The 13,782-nt window shown below is 34.3% G+C and overlaps 1 protein-coding gene across 1 annotated transcript in view; it reads right to left on the reverse strand.

Moving 5' to 3' along the window:
- tpp1 (tripeptidyl peptidase I) overlaps window positions 1–13,782 on the reverse strand; it is a 37,190-nt gene that overhangs the window by 3,255 nt on the left and 20,153 nt on the right. Inside the window, exons 2-11 of the mRNA XM_028437592.1 lie at window positions 7,665–7,739; window positions 5,931–6,070; window positions 5,587–5,737; window positions 4,980–5,101; window positions 3,641–3,810; window positions 2,911–3,109; window positions 1,919–2,107; window positions 1,486–1,558; window positions 781–901; window positions 506–667 (exon numbers count right to left, since the gene is read on the reverse strand). Coding sequence (XP_028293393.1) covers window positions 506–667; window positions 781–901; window positions 1,486–1,558; window positions 1,919–2,107; window positions 2,911–3,109; window positions 3,641–3,810; window positions 4,980–5,101; window positions 5,587–5,737; window positions 5,931–6,070; window positions 7,665–7,739 — 1,402 coding nt within the window. The remainder of the gene's footprint in view (window positions 1–505; window positions 668–780; window positions 902–1,485; window positions 1,559–1,918; window positions 2,108–2,910; window positions 3,110–3,640; window positions 3,811–4,979; window positions 5,102–5,586; window positions 5,738–5,930; window positions 6,071–7,664; window positions 7,740–13,782) is intronic.

Below are 13,782 nucleotides of genomic sequence, written 5' to 3' on the forward strand. Positions count from 1 at the left end.
TCCGCAGACTGTTCCACAGACGGGGGTCGTAAAACTGGAACGACGCCTCACCGTGTGTGCGTGTCCTGACTATTGGGATTATTAAGGCTGGTAGGGTAAAAGTAGTTCTGAAAGGTAAGAAGGCCAAAGACCATTAAGACACTTAAAAACCAGTAATAGAAGCTTAAAATAAATCCTGAAACACACGGGGAGCCAATGCAGCCATTTTAAAATGAGTATAATGTGTTCTCGCCTCCTGGTCTTTGTCAGGACACGTGCTGCTGAATTCTGAAATACTATTTTTGGGAAGACCAGAAAACAGGGCATTACAGAAGTTGTCAACTAGTGATAAAAGCATGCGTCAGTGTTGGCTGAGAGAGAATGGGGCCAACACAGAGACTATTCTGTGTTCTTCAAATGATAAAAACCTAATTTTGTTATATTTTTAATGTGAGGGATAAAAGTGAGTCTAAAATAACGCCCACGTTTTTTACTTGTGAGGAGGGAAACCAAGATGCAGTTTTACCGACGTCCCAGAGACCCAGGGGATGGGCACTCTGTTGCTGACCACCCAGTAGTTATCAGACAGTGCAGCGATGTCAGGGTAGGCTCTGCCACTAACGTTGAAATAGGCCTGAGGAGGAAGGTCTGCTGCTGCCGTCTGCAGATACTTTTTCACTGCAGTGACCTGCAGAAAAACAGGGGGAACACATAGATCTATCGTTAATAGATCTGTCACACATAGATCTGTCAGCAGGTGACAGAATGTGCAGAAACTGAGGCAATCATCGCTGTCGTTACCTGGTAGTCTGGCATCTCAAAGACGTTGCTGAAGCCTCCGCCGCTGATGTAATCTGTGACCTCATAGGTGACCTTGAACGGGTTTTTGAAGGACGTTCCTCCAACCGTGGTCACATATGGGCTGAGAAAAACAAAGAAAAAGGACATTTCGCCACCATCACTCCACATTCTACAACACAACCAGGTGAGGAGTCTGCGTGCTGTGGAATATTAGCAATATTATGTCTTCAATTATCCATGTTCAATTACAATTACAGTAACCGGCATTTTTTCTAATTACTTTTGCAAATACTATTTTTCCCTGAAAGTCAATTACAATTCTGCCCTCAATTACTAAAGTACAATTAATCACAATTACTGAGCCTTTAATAGACCTTCCTCTTGTATTAGCGCTCTGTTAGCGTCTCATGATAACGGGTCAGTTTTGTCTTAATTGGATGTAAAATACACAATATGAAATATTATTGGATTATCATCCAATTTGTTTTTAATCTCTTGGTTACTTTGTTAAGCTTCCCCAGGTTTACGTTTCATGAAATTACAGTATAATATAAAATAAGTAAATTATCTGAACTCAATTAAAATGATTACAATAGCAACATAGTTTTTCAATTACAATTCCAATTTGAACTACACCATAATACAATTCTAATTGACACCAACCCTGTTAGCAGCAGATTTATTTTGAAGGATGGATTCTTTTACCTGGAGGCTGGAAAACTGGGCCTGAAGCAGTTCTGTCCTTTCCCCATGTGTCTGCATCCTGCTCCACTGTCACCTGATCACCACACATGATGGAACAGGTAATAATCAGCACATCTTACTGACAACGTTAGTCCAAGCTAAAGGACAAACGTGTCTGCATGGCTTTTTGATTTACAACAACTGTTCTGTGTTCCTGTTTAAAGAGAAACCATTTAGAGGTCACAGGTTTTACGTTATTATCACATGATCAGTTTCATTTGTTTTTGTGTGCAGCAACAAAGCAAAACAGATGATCAGATAAGATACAAACTACTACCAGGACTTCCTGATATTATCAGAAATGCTATTATTACTCCTCACATATTTCTAGGTTTAACAAACTAAAGAAAAGCCCATATTTTGTATTATTTTCCAGGCTTTTCCTCTGACTGACCAGAAGCAAAGAGCAGTGAGATTCCTCTGACGCCGGCCTTCATGAACTCTGCGTTGATGCGCATCATGTAGGACGTTGACAGGCTGTCCTCGTCGTCTCCGTAACTGATCGTGTGAACCCACGGTAGGTCGGACATGTTACTGAGCAGAACCATCCACTGGAGGAACGGTTCCTGAGACTCATGTCGACCTTTAAAGGAAAGAAAACACAAAAATACAAAAAAAAACCTGTTGATACTGCAGATTTCCTGTGATAATCATGTGTGCTTTCTCCACTGATTCCAGGGCTGCTACTGCATGATTAATGGTGCAACTTCTGTGTAATAAAAAGATGAAACTTGGATAAAGAAATTAGCTTTGCAATGTTTAACCCATTGTGTTACAGCTTTGGTCCTGGACGGCTGCAATCCTGCATGTTTTAGATCAGGGGTCACCAACCTTCTCCAAAGTTACTGAATAATCCAAAAAGCTACCAAATTCTAAAACGTCACAATTTCACTTTATTTAAATGGAAAGATGATGAAGATGACAGGAAGTAACTTAACAAAGTAGGAAATACTCAAGTTTCAACGTGCAACAATTTATTTCTCTTTATTTATGCAATTGTTTCATTTTCAAACAACTACATCTGAAACATTTCGAGGGAAATTGTCTTGTTCCCATTTTACGAGCCAAATTTAACCATTTGTAAAACAATTACCATGTTTTTAAAATGTAACAATAATGTAAGATATTTTAATTATCCACTTTTCTTATCACAATCCAACCAACAAAACTGCAGCATCTTTAACCTACTCGTATCTGTGATACTTGAACACATTTGTCACAATGTTTCAGTGTAAATAAACATTTAAAAGATGCTTAATTTGGTTTAAAAACAAGTGCAGTAGTATTTAACTCTACTAAGTATGTGTATTGATCTTTGTGAATTTAAAGCCTGGCAGGAAAATCAGATTTTAGACGAAGCAGCTCACGAGGAAGTGGATTACAAACCTGGATTGGTGAAGAACCAGGTGGAGATGTTTGCCCCTGTGCTCATGATGTACTCCACATCCAAACTGGCCTCCAGTCCAGCTTTACCCGCTCCCTGGGTCCCAATAACCTTATCTACTTGTGAAAGGTGCTCAAAGCTCCCACCAAACATTCCCATGAACTCTGCCAAGTCAGCAGGATGGTAATACTGCTCCAAGAACTGAGGAAAGGGAGAGTAGATGGTTGGACAAGACAGCTGTTAATACTGCAAACTAGGGCTGGGCGATATATCGACTTTTGCGTTTTCTATTTTGATGATATAGAAAATTATGATATTGTCTATATGGATATATACCGGTATATTTTTTAGACCTTATTTTGTTTGACAAAATTTTTTTTAGGAGGTGCTGCTTTCACTACTTCTCAAAATAGCGTAAAAAGGTCAGTTACATGGATTTCTGAGTGGGTTATAACATAAACCTTCCCCTAAACAAGCCACACTACAGAACTCACTCACATGTGCTGTCCTTTATAGGAGAAAAAACTGTTTGTTAATAAATGTGCCTGTGTGGCATTTTGCATCAGCAAATTTAACCAAGACCCCTGGTCAGACTTCATTTAAATTCAAATTATTCAGATTTATATCGTATATCGCCACTTTGAGAAAAAATATCGAGATATGAGGTTTGGTTCATATCGCCCAGCCCTACTGCAAACATCTACTGTTTATTTATTAGTAGTGATGTCATACCTGAGCTACAGCCTGACTGTTGTTCTCAGCTGATCCCACATCATGTGAGGTCAGGTTATAACGTTCCCTCAGGATGGAAGGAGTGACCCCGAGGTGAAACCCCGCTTTAGAGCTCTGCTGCTCAGTGCTGACGCTCGGCCCTTTAGGGGGGAGACGATGGAGACCCCCAACTGTGGAAGTGACAGAATCAACACAACCAAACATTACACCTGTAATCTTTACATCTGACCGTGCCTCATCATCTAAATATACAGTACCAATGCATACATAGTTTTTTTTCTTTCTCACATCTATTAATGCTAACCATGTGCAAAAGGGCCATGTGCAATAATATTAGTACTTTAACTACAACCAACCAGGCTAAGGGTGAGGTGCAATTTCTTATTTAAGACAAAATATCAGCACATTTGCATTTTAGCACTTTATCATCTGCCTTACGGTCACTTTATTTCTGGTCTGTCCTCTGCTAAATGTTGATATAGTTTTGTCTTTGTTTTTTTTTTTTTTATACTGTCCATGCAGTCTGATTTTTTTTCTTGTGTTGTTTTTAAAGGTCCTATATCATGCTATTTATCTCCATTTCTTCTAAGAACCCCAGGTTTATTTTGCCAAACTAGCCTGTTTTCCAGAGTTTTAGCCTCTGAAAAGTGACTTTCTGAGCAGTTCCACAAACGGGCTGTTTTGGGGCCTACTTATGCATATTCATGAGTGGGCGTGTCTGTACACATAGACTTCATAAGAGTTAGTCAGCTGCTGCTGCTGCTTCACTCACCAGAGCTAATAAGTCACTTTCTCCTCCTCCTCTCCTAACCACAGGAATAGTCCATGTAAGGTGATAATCATTTGTTTTGTCCAAACGCTGCATCGCATTAGGTGACAAACATGTCAGATCACGTAAAAGGCGATACAAGGCGATGTAACAGATACTAAAAATGGAACTGCTCCAGAGGAAGATTTTCCCCACTCGCTGAAAATCCAACTGGCCCGTTTGGAGCTGACTTTTTACAAAATGTGGAATAACAAGGGAGGGAGGAAACAGAAATTTTTCAACTTTGGCCCTCTGATTGATGCTAAAGATGTATATCCCTTTAAAAGCATTATAAAGTGATTTTTTCATAAAACCGCCCCTTTAAATGTGAATTCTGCTGAACACAACATCAAGCTGCCAGGGACATGTTCATATCCATTAATGTGCATTGTCCCTTGTCATTAAAAATAATTAAAATGTACCTACTGTAGAGACACTTTGGCCTTTTTAGTTAATGTTATCATAATCTACCTGCAATTATAAAGAAAAAACTATCTGTTAACAGACTGTTGACCACATCATGATGCTCACCAAAGTCCAGGTGCTGCTGTACTTCACTGTGGACAGAATACGGAGCTGAGGACCTGATCACAGACTGACCCTCTCTGACATAACGATAGAAACGACTTCCTGGTAGGAGCGTCTCAGCAACCCTTCACCAAGACAAACAAAGACACAATGATAGAACGTGAAATCTAATAGCTATCTATTAAGTTTTATGTAAACATTAAAAAAATAAATAATCTAACAAAGAGCCAACATAATATGATATATGTTAGATTATTGTTTTTTATTTTATCAAAGTGAAAGTTTCTGTGTTCAAACACATGTAATCCTTGTGTTTGTCAGTGGAGTTTGCATGTTCTCCTTGAGCTTGAGGGTTTTATTGTTGTCTAGTTTTATGATTGGTTAGTTACATGTGGATGGATGGACAGATGGTGGGATTTCTGTGTTTTGTTGAGCTCAGTGTTTTATTGTCAACTATAACCACAAAAAGAGGAACTGAATCATGAGATAAAAGCAGTTTTTTTTTTTTCTTTTCTTGAGATCAGTCAGTGGAAAAACCTCATTGTGCTCCAACTGTTAAAATCACGAGTTGTGTAAGCAGAACAAATGTTACCAGTGTAGATATGCTTACGCTGATGTCATGCTGCATTGCAAAAAGTCCCGAGTATGAACAGTGGAGCAGTTTGTGATCCCGTGACTCTGCAGCCAACCACGCACCAACTTCTGCGTCAGCTCAGAGGGGCGCACAAGATCAGCCACTTCCTGCAGACTGAGGTGTTTACCTGTGGAGGAAAAAAAACCCAAAAACAAGCCATTTCTCTCTGTCATGTACAGATCAAGGTCAAACCAGGGACAAGGTACACATCTATCTGTAGTTTTATCAGCCCGTTATGAAAGAGAGGGCAGTATGGTTTATATTCTGAGATAATACAGTGTGTTACAGTGTGCAGATCATTTAGGATTAACCAGGAATACCATATTGAGGCGAGTCAGGATCTGACACCAGAAGTAGAATTTTTTCCAGCAGATCAATGTTCTGCTGCTTCAGAGCAAAGGTCAGTTCCAGTTCCTGTGTAGGATCAACCCGACCCACACGGGACCAGTCTCCAGGTATCCTGGAGGAACAAAAAAAAAAAAAAAAATCACCATCATTAACATTTTCTGCTCATCCACAATCCAGTTCATCTAAAGATTTAACATTTGTGCTCAACTATAAACCTTTAAACTCAAAATCACGTAAATCTGTTGAAAATAACAACGAAAAATTCCATTTTGTTTTATTTTATTTATTTTTGAAGATGTCAAAACAAAAACAATACAGATGTAATAAAAGGGAATGTCACAAACAATTAAAAAGATTTCAATAAAACATTTACATGTTCAAAAAACTAGTAGGAAGTAGTCTGACTTATTTAATCCTACCCCTCTTATAACCAGTCTAACCATTTTATTTATGAGCGACTTATCTATACATACATATGCACGCATACATATATACACACACACACACACACCTATACGTACATATATACATATGTCTATATAAGTAATGTACAAACAGTAATAGTATAGCCACATCTTTTAAATTAGTGCCTTTTAATCCTTTCAACCAACAATAGAACCTTATTTGGTGCTACTGCCACTTACTGAGATAAATAGATTTTATTAGCCAAGCAATTTAAAACAAAACAAAACAGCAGCTGTTAGCGTTTAATGGCAGATTTCAAACGATTGTCAGAAATTCACTTAATAAAAAGAAAATACAAAAATACACATTTTGCATTTAGACAACATGGAGATGTTGGTAATTGGTTTTCAGAAATTAATTTTGGCTCCATAAGTCAAAAAAGTCATGTTTAAAAATGCTGATTTTGCATTGACTCCAACTGCTTACATGAGAACGAAATTCAAAATGCTGAATTAAAATTGTGATATTTTCCAAACATTATCGACCATGACTCGAAAGATAAGATGTATTTATTAAAAATTTACAAGTAAATGTTCACAATAAAGTGGACATTCTAACATTTTGATGCACTTGTTGAAAATTGTGGAAGGAGATATTTTTAATAGGTTTTACAGATTAAAAAAAACCCAGTGTTTGACTTGATAGTTTGCAATAGGTTTAAATGTAAAACAGTTTCTGTGGTATTGGGGCTACATTTTGGTGAAGGCTGCAGATCTGTAGCATATCATGTGGATTTGTTGTGAATTTAAAATGTTGAACTTTAGAAGCTTGCTGTAGCGCCACCTTTAGGACTATTGGCCTGTTTTTGCAGCTGAGGCAATTTGACATGTGACTGGACCTTTGTAGAAAATTTGATGATTTTGAGCACATGATTTCCTCGGACGAAGAACAAGAAGAAGAAAAAGGCAGAACATGCAGGATAACAATAGGTTCCTACCCCCTAATAATTGCACATCTTTGGAATAACTTGGTTATTTCTTATGTCAAACTTTTGTGCCACAACGCGGTCGTTGAAAAACCCTAAGGTGATGTTTAAAAATAAAACAAAAAAGAAACTGAATTTTTAAACATTCCACAATGATTTCATTAAACTATAAGATTGCAGGAGTTTCCCAATTCCTTTCCAATACCTAAAGCAGGCAGGAACGTACCAACTACTGCAAATGATCAGAAATACTATAACAAATGAACATTAGCAACAGAACATTTAAAAATAGCTTGGAAAAATAAGGTTTACTTACAGCACATCTTGGTCATATTCCAGGTATCCACTCCAGACCATGGAGCTGAATAACAAGGGGATGGAAAATGCCAATCTGATGGAGACAGAAAAAAAATCATTATTTATAGTCAAACCTAACAAAAAAAAAGTCCCACGGGTTGAAACAAAAACACAAAAAAAACACAAGCATTTGATCACAAGATCAGAATGTTATAATTTTATATTTTGTGATGATTTCCTTAACATGTCTTGTTGTATTTATTGCTTTATGAATAAAGTTGAATTGAAATATGATCTTGCAGAAGTTCTGTATTGTTTTTAGATATTCAGTTTTATTTTAATCTTGATTTTTTTATGATTTGGCCCTCCGGCCACCCCCAACACTCACTCACACACTACATTCATACTAGGCAATGTGGGTGAGGTGTCTTCCCCTAGGACACAATGACAGATACCACTGGAGCGACTGTCCCCCACTGTGGCCCCTGGAATTCTAAGTGGTGTCCCATCCACCTACTAACCAGGCCCAGACCTGCTTAGCTTCCAAGAATGAACTATGACAGGCTAGAAAGGCAGAAAGACGGACGAAAAAATTTCAAAAGCCTCGAAATGGAGGTAAGCCATATTTTTCAAAAATTTCAAAAAAAAAAATTGAGTTTAGACCATCATTAGACCCTAAAAACTACTGCAAATATAGTGCACACACTTAAAATGGGCTAAAAACGCAGTAAGGCAAAAAAAAAATGACCAAAATAAAAAAAAAAAAATATCCAAAATAGGAGGTAAGGCAAATTATTAAAAAAAATTCAAAAAAAAAAAATTGAGTTAAAACTATCATTAGAGCCTAAAAACTACTGCAAATATAGTGCACATACTTAAAATGGGCTAAAAACGCAGTAAGGCAAAAAAAAAAAAAAATCACCCAAAGTCGGAGGTAAGGCATATTTTTTTAAAAATTTCAAAAAATAAAAATTGAGTTAGGACCATCATTAGACCCTAAAATCTACTGCAAATATAATGCACATACTTAAACAGGGCTAAGAAAGCATTAAGGCAAAAAAATGACAAAGAACTAAAATCACCAAAAAACAAAAGTAAGGTTATAGCAAGGCTTTTTTTTCAAAAATTTAAAAAAAAAAAAAATGGAGTTAGGACCATCATGAGACCCTAAAATCTACTGCAAATATAATGCACATACTTAAACAGGGCTAAAAAAGCATTAAGGCACAAAAAATGACAAAAAACTCAAATCACCCAAAATCAAAAGTAAGGCTATAGCAAGGCTTTTTTTTCAAAAATTTCAAAAAAAAAAAAAATTGAGTTAAGACCATCATTATACCCTAAAAACTACTGCAAATATAATGCACATACTTAAACAGGGCTAAGAAAGCATTAAGGCACAAAAAATGACAAAAAACTAAAATCACCCAAAATCAAAAGTAAGGCTATAACAAGGCTTTTTTTTCCAAAAAAATTAAAAAAAAAAAAATTTGAGTTAGGACCATCATTAGACCCTAAAATCTACTTCAAATATAATGCACATACTTAAACAGGGCTAAGAAAGCATTAAGGCACAAAAAATGACAAAAAACAAAAATCACCCAAAATCAAAAGTAAGGCTATAGCAAGGCTTTTTTTTCAAAAATTTCAAAAAAAAAAAAATTGAGTTAGGACCATCATTAGACCCTAAAATCTACTAAAATCTATTGCAAATATAATGCACATACTTAAATTGGGCTAAAAAGGCTATAAGGCACAAAAAACTACAAAAAACTAAAATCACCCAAAATAAAAAGTAAGGCTATAGCAAGGCATTTTTTTCAAAAAAATTCCCAAAAAAAAAATTGAGTTAGGACCATCATTAGACCCTAAAAACTACTGCAAATATAATGCACATACTTAAATTGGGCTAAAAAGGCTATAAGGCACAAAAAATGACAAAAAACAAAAATCACCCAAAATCAAAAGTAAGGCTATAGCAAGGCTTTTTTTTCAAAAATTTCAAAAAAAAAAAAATTGAGTTAGGACCATCATTAGACCCTAAAATCTACTAAAATCTATTGCAAATATAATGCACATACTTAAATTGGGCTAAAAAGGCTATAAGGCACAAAAAACTACAAAAAACTAAAATCACCCAAAATAAAAAGTAAGGCTATAGCAAGGCATTTTTTTCAAAAAAATTCCCAAAAAAAAAATTGAGTTAGGACCATCATTAGACCCTAAAAACTACTGCAAATATAATGCACATACTTAAATTGGGCTAAAAAGGCTATAAGGCACAAAAAATGACAAAAAACAAAAATCACCCAAAATAAAAAGTAAGGCTATAGCAAACCATTTTTTTCAAAAAAATTCCCAAAAAAAAAATTGAGTTAGGACCATCATTAGACCCTAAAAACTACTGCAAATATAATGCACATACTTAAACTGGGCTAAAAAGGCTATAAGGCACAAAAAACTACAAAAAACAAAAATCACCCAAAATAAAAAGTAAGGCTATAGCAAGGCATTTTTTTCAAAAAATTTCCCAAAAAAAAAATTGAGTTAGGACCATCATTAGACCCTAAAAACTACTGCAAATATAATGCACATACTTAATAGGGGCTAAAAAGGCTATAAGGCACAAAAAATGACAAAAAACAAAAATCACCCAAAATAAAAAGTAAGGCTATAGCAAGGCATTTTTTTTCAAAAATTTCCAAAAAAAAAAATTGAGTTAGGACCATCATTAGACCCTAAAAACTACTGCAAATATAATGCACATACTTAAACAGGGCTAAAAAGGCTATAAGGCACAAAAAATGACAAAAAACAAAAATCACCCAAAATCAAAAGTAAGGCTATAGCAAGGCTTTTTTTTCAAAAAAATTCCAAAAAAAAAAATTGAGTTAGGACCATCATTAGACCCTAAAATCTACTGCAAATATAATGCACATACTTAAACAGGGCTAAGAAAGCAGTAAGGCACAAAAAATGACAAAAAACAAAAATCACCCAAAATCAAAAGTAAGGCTATAAGCAAGGCTTTTTTTTCAAAAAAATTCCAAAAAAAAAAATTGAGTTAGGACCATCATTAGACCCTAAAAACTACTGCAAATATAATGCACATACTTAAACTGGGCTAAGAAAACAGTAAGGCACAAAAAATGACAAAAAACAAAAATCACCCAAAATCAAAAGTAAGGCTATAACAAGGCTTTTTTTTTCCAAAAAAATTAAAAAAAAAAAATTGAGTTAGGACCATCATTAGACCCTAAAAACTACTGCAAATATAATGCACATACTTAAACTGGGCTAAAAAGGCTATAAGGCACAAAAAACTACAAAAAACAAAAATCACCCAAAATAAAAAGTAAGGCTATAGCAAGGCATTTTTTTCCAAAAAATTCTCAAAAAAAAAATTGAGTTAGGACCATCATTAGACCCCAAAAACTACTGCAAATATAATGCACATACTTAAATTGGGCTAAAAAGGCTATAAGGCACAAAAAATGACAAAAAACAAAAATCACCCAAAATAAAAGTAAGGCTATAGCAAGGCATTTTTTTCAAAAAAATTCCCAAAAAAAAAATTGAGTTAGGACCATCATTAGACCCTAAAAACTACTGCAAATATAATGCACATACTTAAATTGGGCTAAAAAGGCTATAAGGCACAAAAAATGACAAAAAACAAAAATCACCCAAAATAAAAAGTAAGGCTATAGCATGGCATTTTTTTCAAAAAAATTCCCAAAAAAAAATTTGAGTTAGGACCATCATTAGACCCTAAAAACTACTGAAAATATAATGCACATACTTAAATTGGGCTAAAAAGGCTATAAGGCACAATAAATGACAAAAAACAAAAATCACCCAAAATCAAAAGTAAGGCTATAGCATGGCATTTTTTTCAAAAAAATTCCCAAAAAAAAAATTGAGTTAGGACCATCATTAGACCCTAAAAACTACTGCAAATATAATGCACATACTTAAATTGGGCTAAAAAGGCTATAAGGCACAAAAAATGACAAAAAACAAAAATCACCCAAAATAAAAAGTAAGGCTATAGGAAGGCATTTTTTTCAAAAAAATTCCCAAAAAAAAAAATTGAGTTAGGACCATCATTAGACCCTAAAATCTACTGCAAATATAATGCACATACTTAAACTGGGCTAAAAACGGCTATAAGGCACAAAAAACTGACAAAAAACAAAAATCACCCAAAATAAAAAGTAAGGCTATAGCATGGCATTTTTTTCAAAAAAATTCCCAAAAAAAAAATTGAGTTAGGACCATCATTAGACCCTAAAAACTACTGCAAATATAATGCACATACTTAAACTGGGCTAAAAAGGCTATAAGGCACAAAAAAATGACAAAAAACAAAAATCACCCAAAATAAAAAGTAAGGCTATAGCAAGGCATTTTTTTCAAAAAAATTCCCAAAAAAAAAAATTGAGTTAGGACCATCATTAGACCCTAAAAACTACTGCAAATATAATGCACATACTTAAACTGGGCTAAAAAGGCTATAAGGCACAAAAAATGACAAAAAACAAAAATCACCCAAAATAAAAAGTAAGGCTATAGCAAGGCATTTTTTTCAAAAAAATTCCAAAAAAAAAAATTGAGTTAGGACCATCATTAGACCCTAAAAACTACTGCAAATATAATGCACATACTTAAATTGGGCTAAAAAGGCTATAAGGCACAAAAAACTACAAAAAACAAAAATCACCCAAAATAAAAAGTAAGGCTATAGCATGGCATTTTTTTCAAAAAAATTCCCAAAAAAAAAATTGAGTTAGGACCATCGTTAGACCCTAAAAACTATTGCAAATATAATGCACATACTTAAATTGGGCTAAAAAGGCTATAAGGCACAAAAAACAAAAATCACCCAAAATAAAAAGTAAGGCTATAGCAAGGCATTTTTTTTTTAAAAAACATCCACAAAAAAAAATTGAGTTAGGACCATCATTAGACCCTAAAAACTACTGCAAATATAATGCACATACTTAAATTGGACTAAAAAGGTTATAAGGCACAAAAAATTACAAAAAACAAAAATCACCCAAAATAAAAAGTAAGGCTATAGCAAGGCATTTTTTTCAAAAAGTTTCCCCAAAAAAAAATTGAGTTAGGACCATCATTAGACCCTAAAATCTACTGCAAATATAATGCACATACTTAAACAGGGCTAAGAAAGCAGTAAGGCACAAAAAATGACAAAAAACAAAAATCACCCAAAATCAAAAGTAAGGCTATAGCAAGGCATTTTTTTCAAAAAATTCAAAAAAAAAAAATTGAGTTAGGACCATCATTAGACCCTAAAAACTACTGCAAATATAATGCACATACTTAAACAGGGCTAAGAAAGCTATAAGGCACAAAAAATGACAAAAAACAAAAATCACCCAAAATCAAAAGTAAGGCTATAGCAAGGCTTTTTTTCAAAAAAATTCCAAAAAAAAAAATTGAGTTAGGACCATCATTAGACCCTAAAAATCTACTGCAAATATAATGCACATACTTAAACAGGGCTAAGAAAGCATTAAGGCACAAAAAATGACAAAAAACAAAAATCACCCAAAATCAAAAGTAAAAAAAAATTCCAAAAAAAAAAATTGAGTTAGGACCATCATTAGACCCTAAAATCTACTGCAAATATAATGCACATACTTAAAATGGGCTAAGAAAGCAGTAAGGCACAAAAAACTACAAAAACAAAAATCACCCAAAATAAAAAGTAAGGCTATAACAAAGCATTTTTTTTCAAAAAAATTCAAAAAAAAAAAATTGAGTTAGGACCATCATTAGACCCTAAAATCTACTGCAAATATAATGCACATACTTAAACAGGGCTAAGAAAGCATTAAGGCACAAAAAATGACAAAAAACAAAAATCACCCAAAATCAAAAGTAAGGCTATAGCAAGGCATTTTTTTCAAAAATTTCAAAAAAAAAAAATTGAGTTAGGACCATCATTAGACCCTAAAATCTACTGCAAATATAATGCACATACTTAAACAGGGCTAAGAAAGCAGTAAGGCACAAAAAATGACAAAAAACAAAAATCACCCAAAATCAAAAGTAAGGCTATAGCAAGGCATTTTTTTCAAAAAATTCCAAAAAAAAAATTGAGTTAGGAC

Source organism: Gouania willdenowi, chromosome 22, assembly GCF_900634775.1.
Source record: "Gouania willdenowi chromosome 22, fGouWil2.1, whole genome shotgun sequence".
NCBI lineage: Eukaryota > Metazoa > Chordata > Actinopteri > Blenniiformes > Gobiesocidae > Gouania > Gouania willdenowi.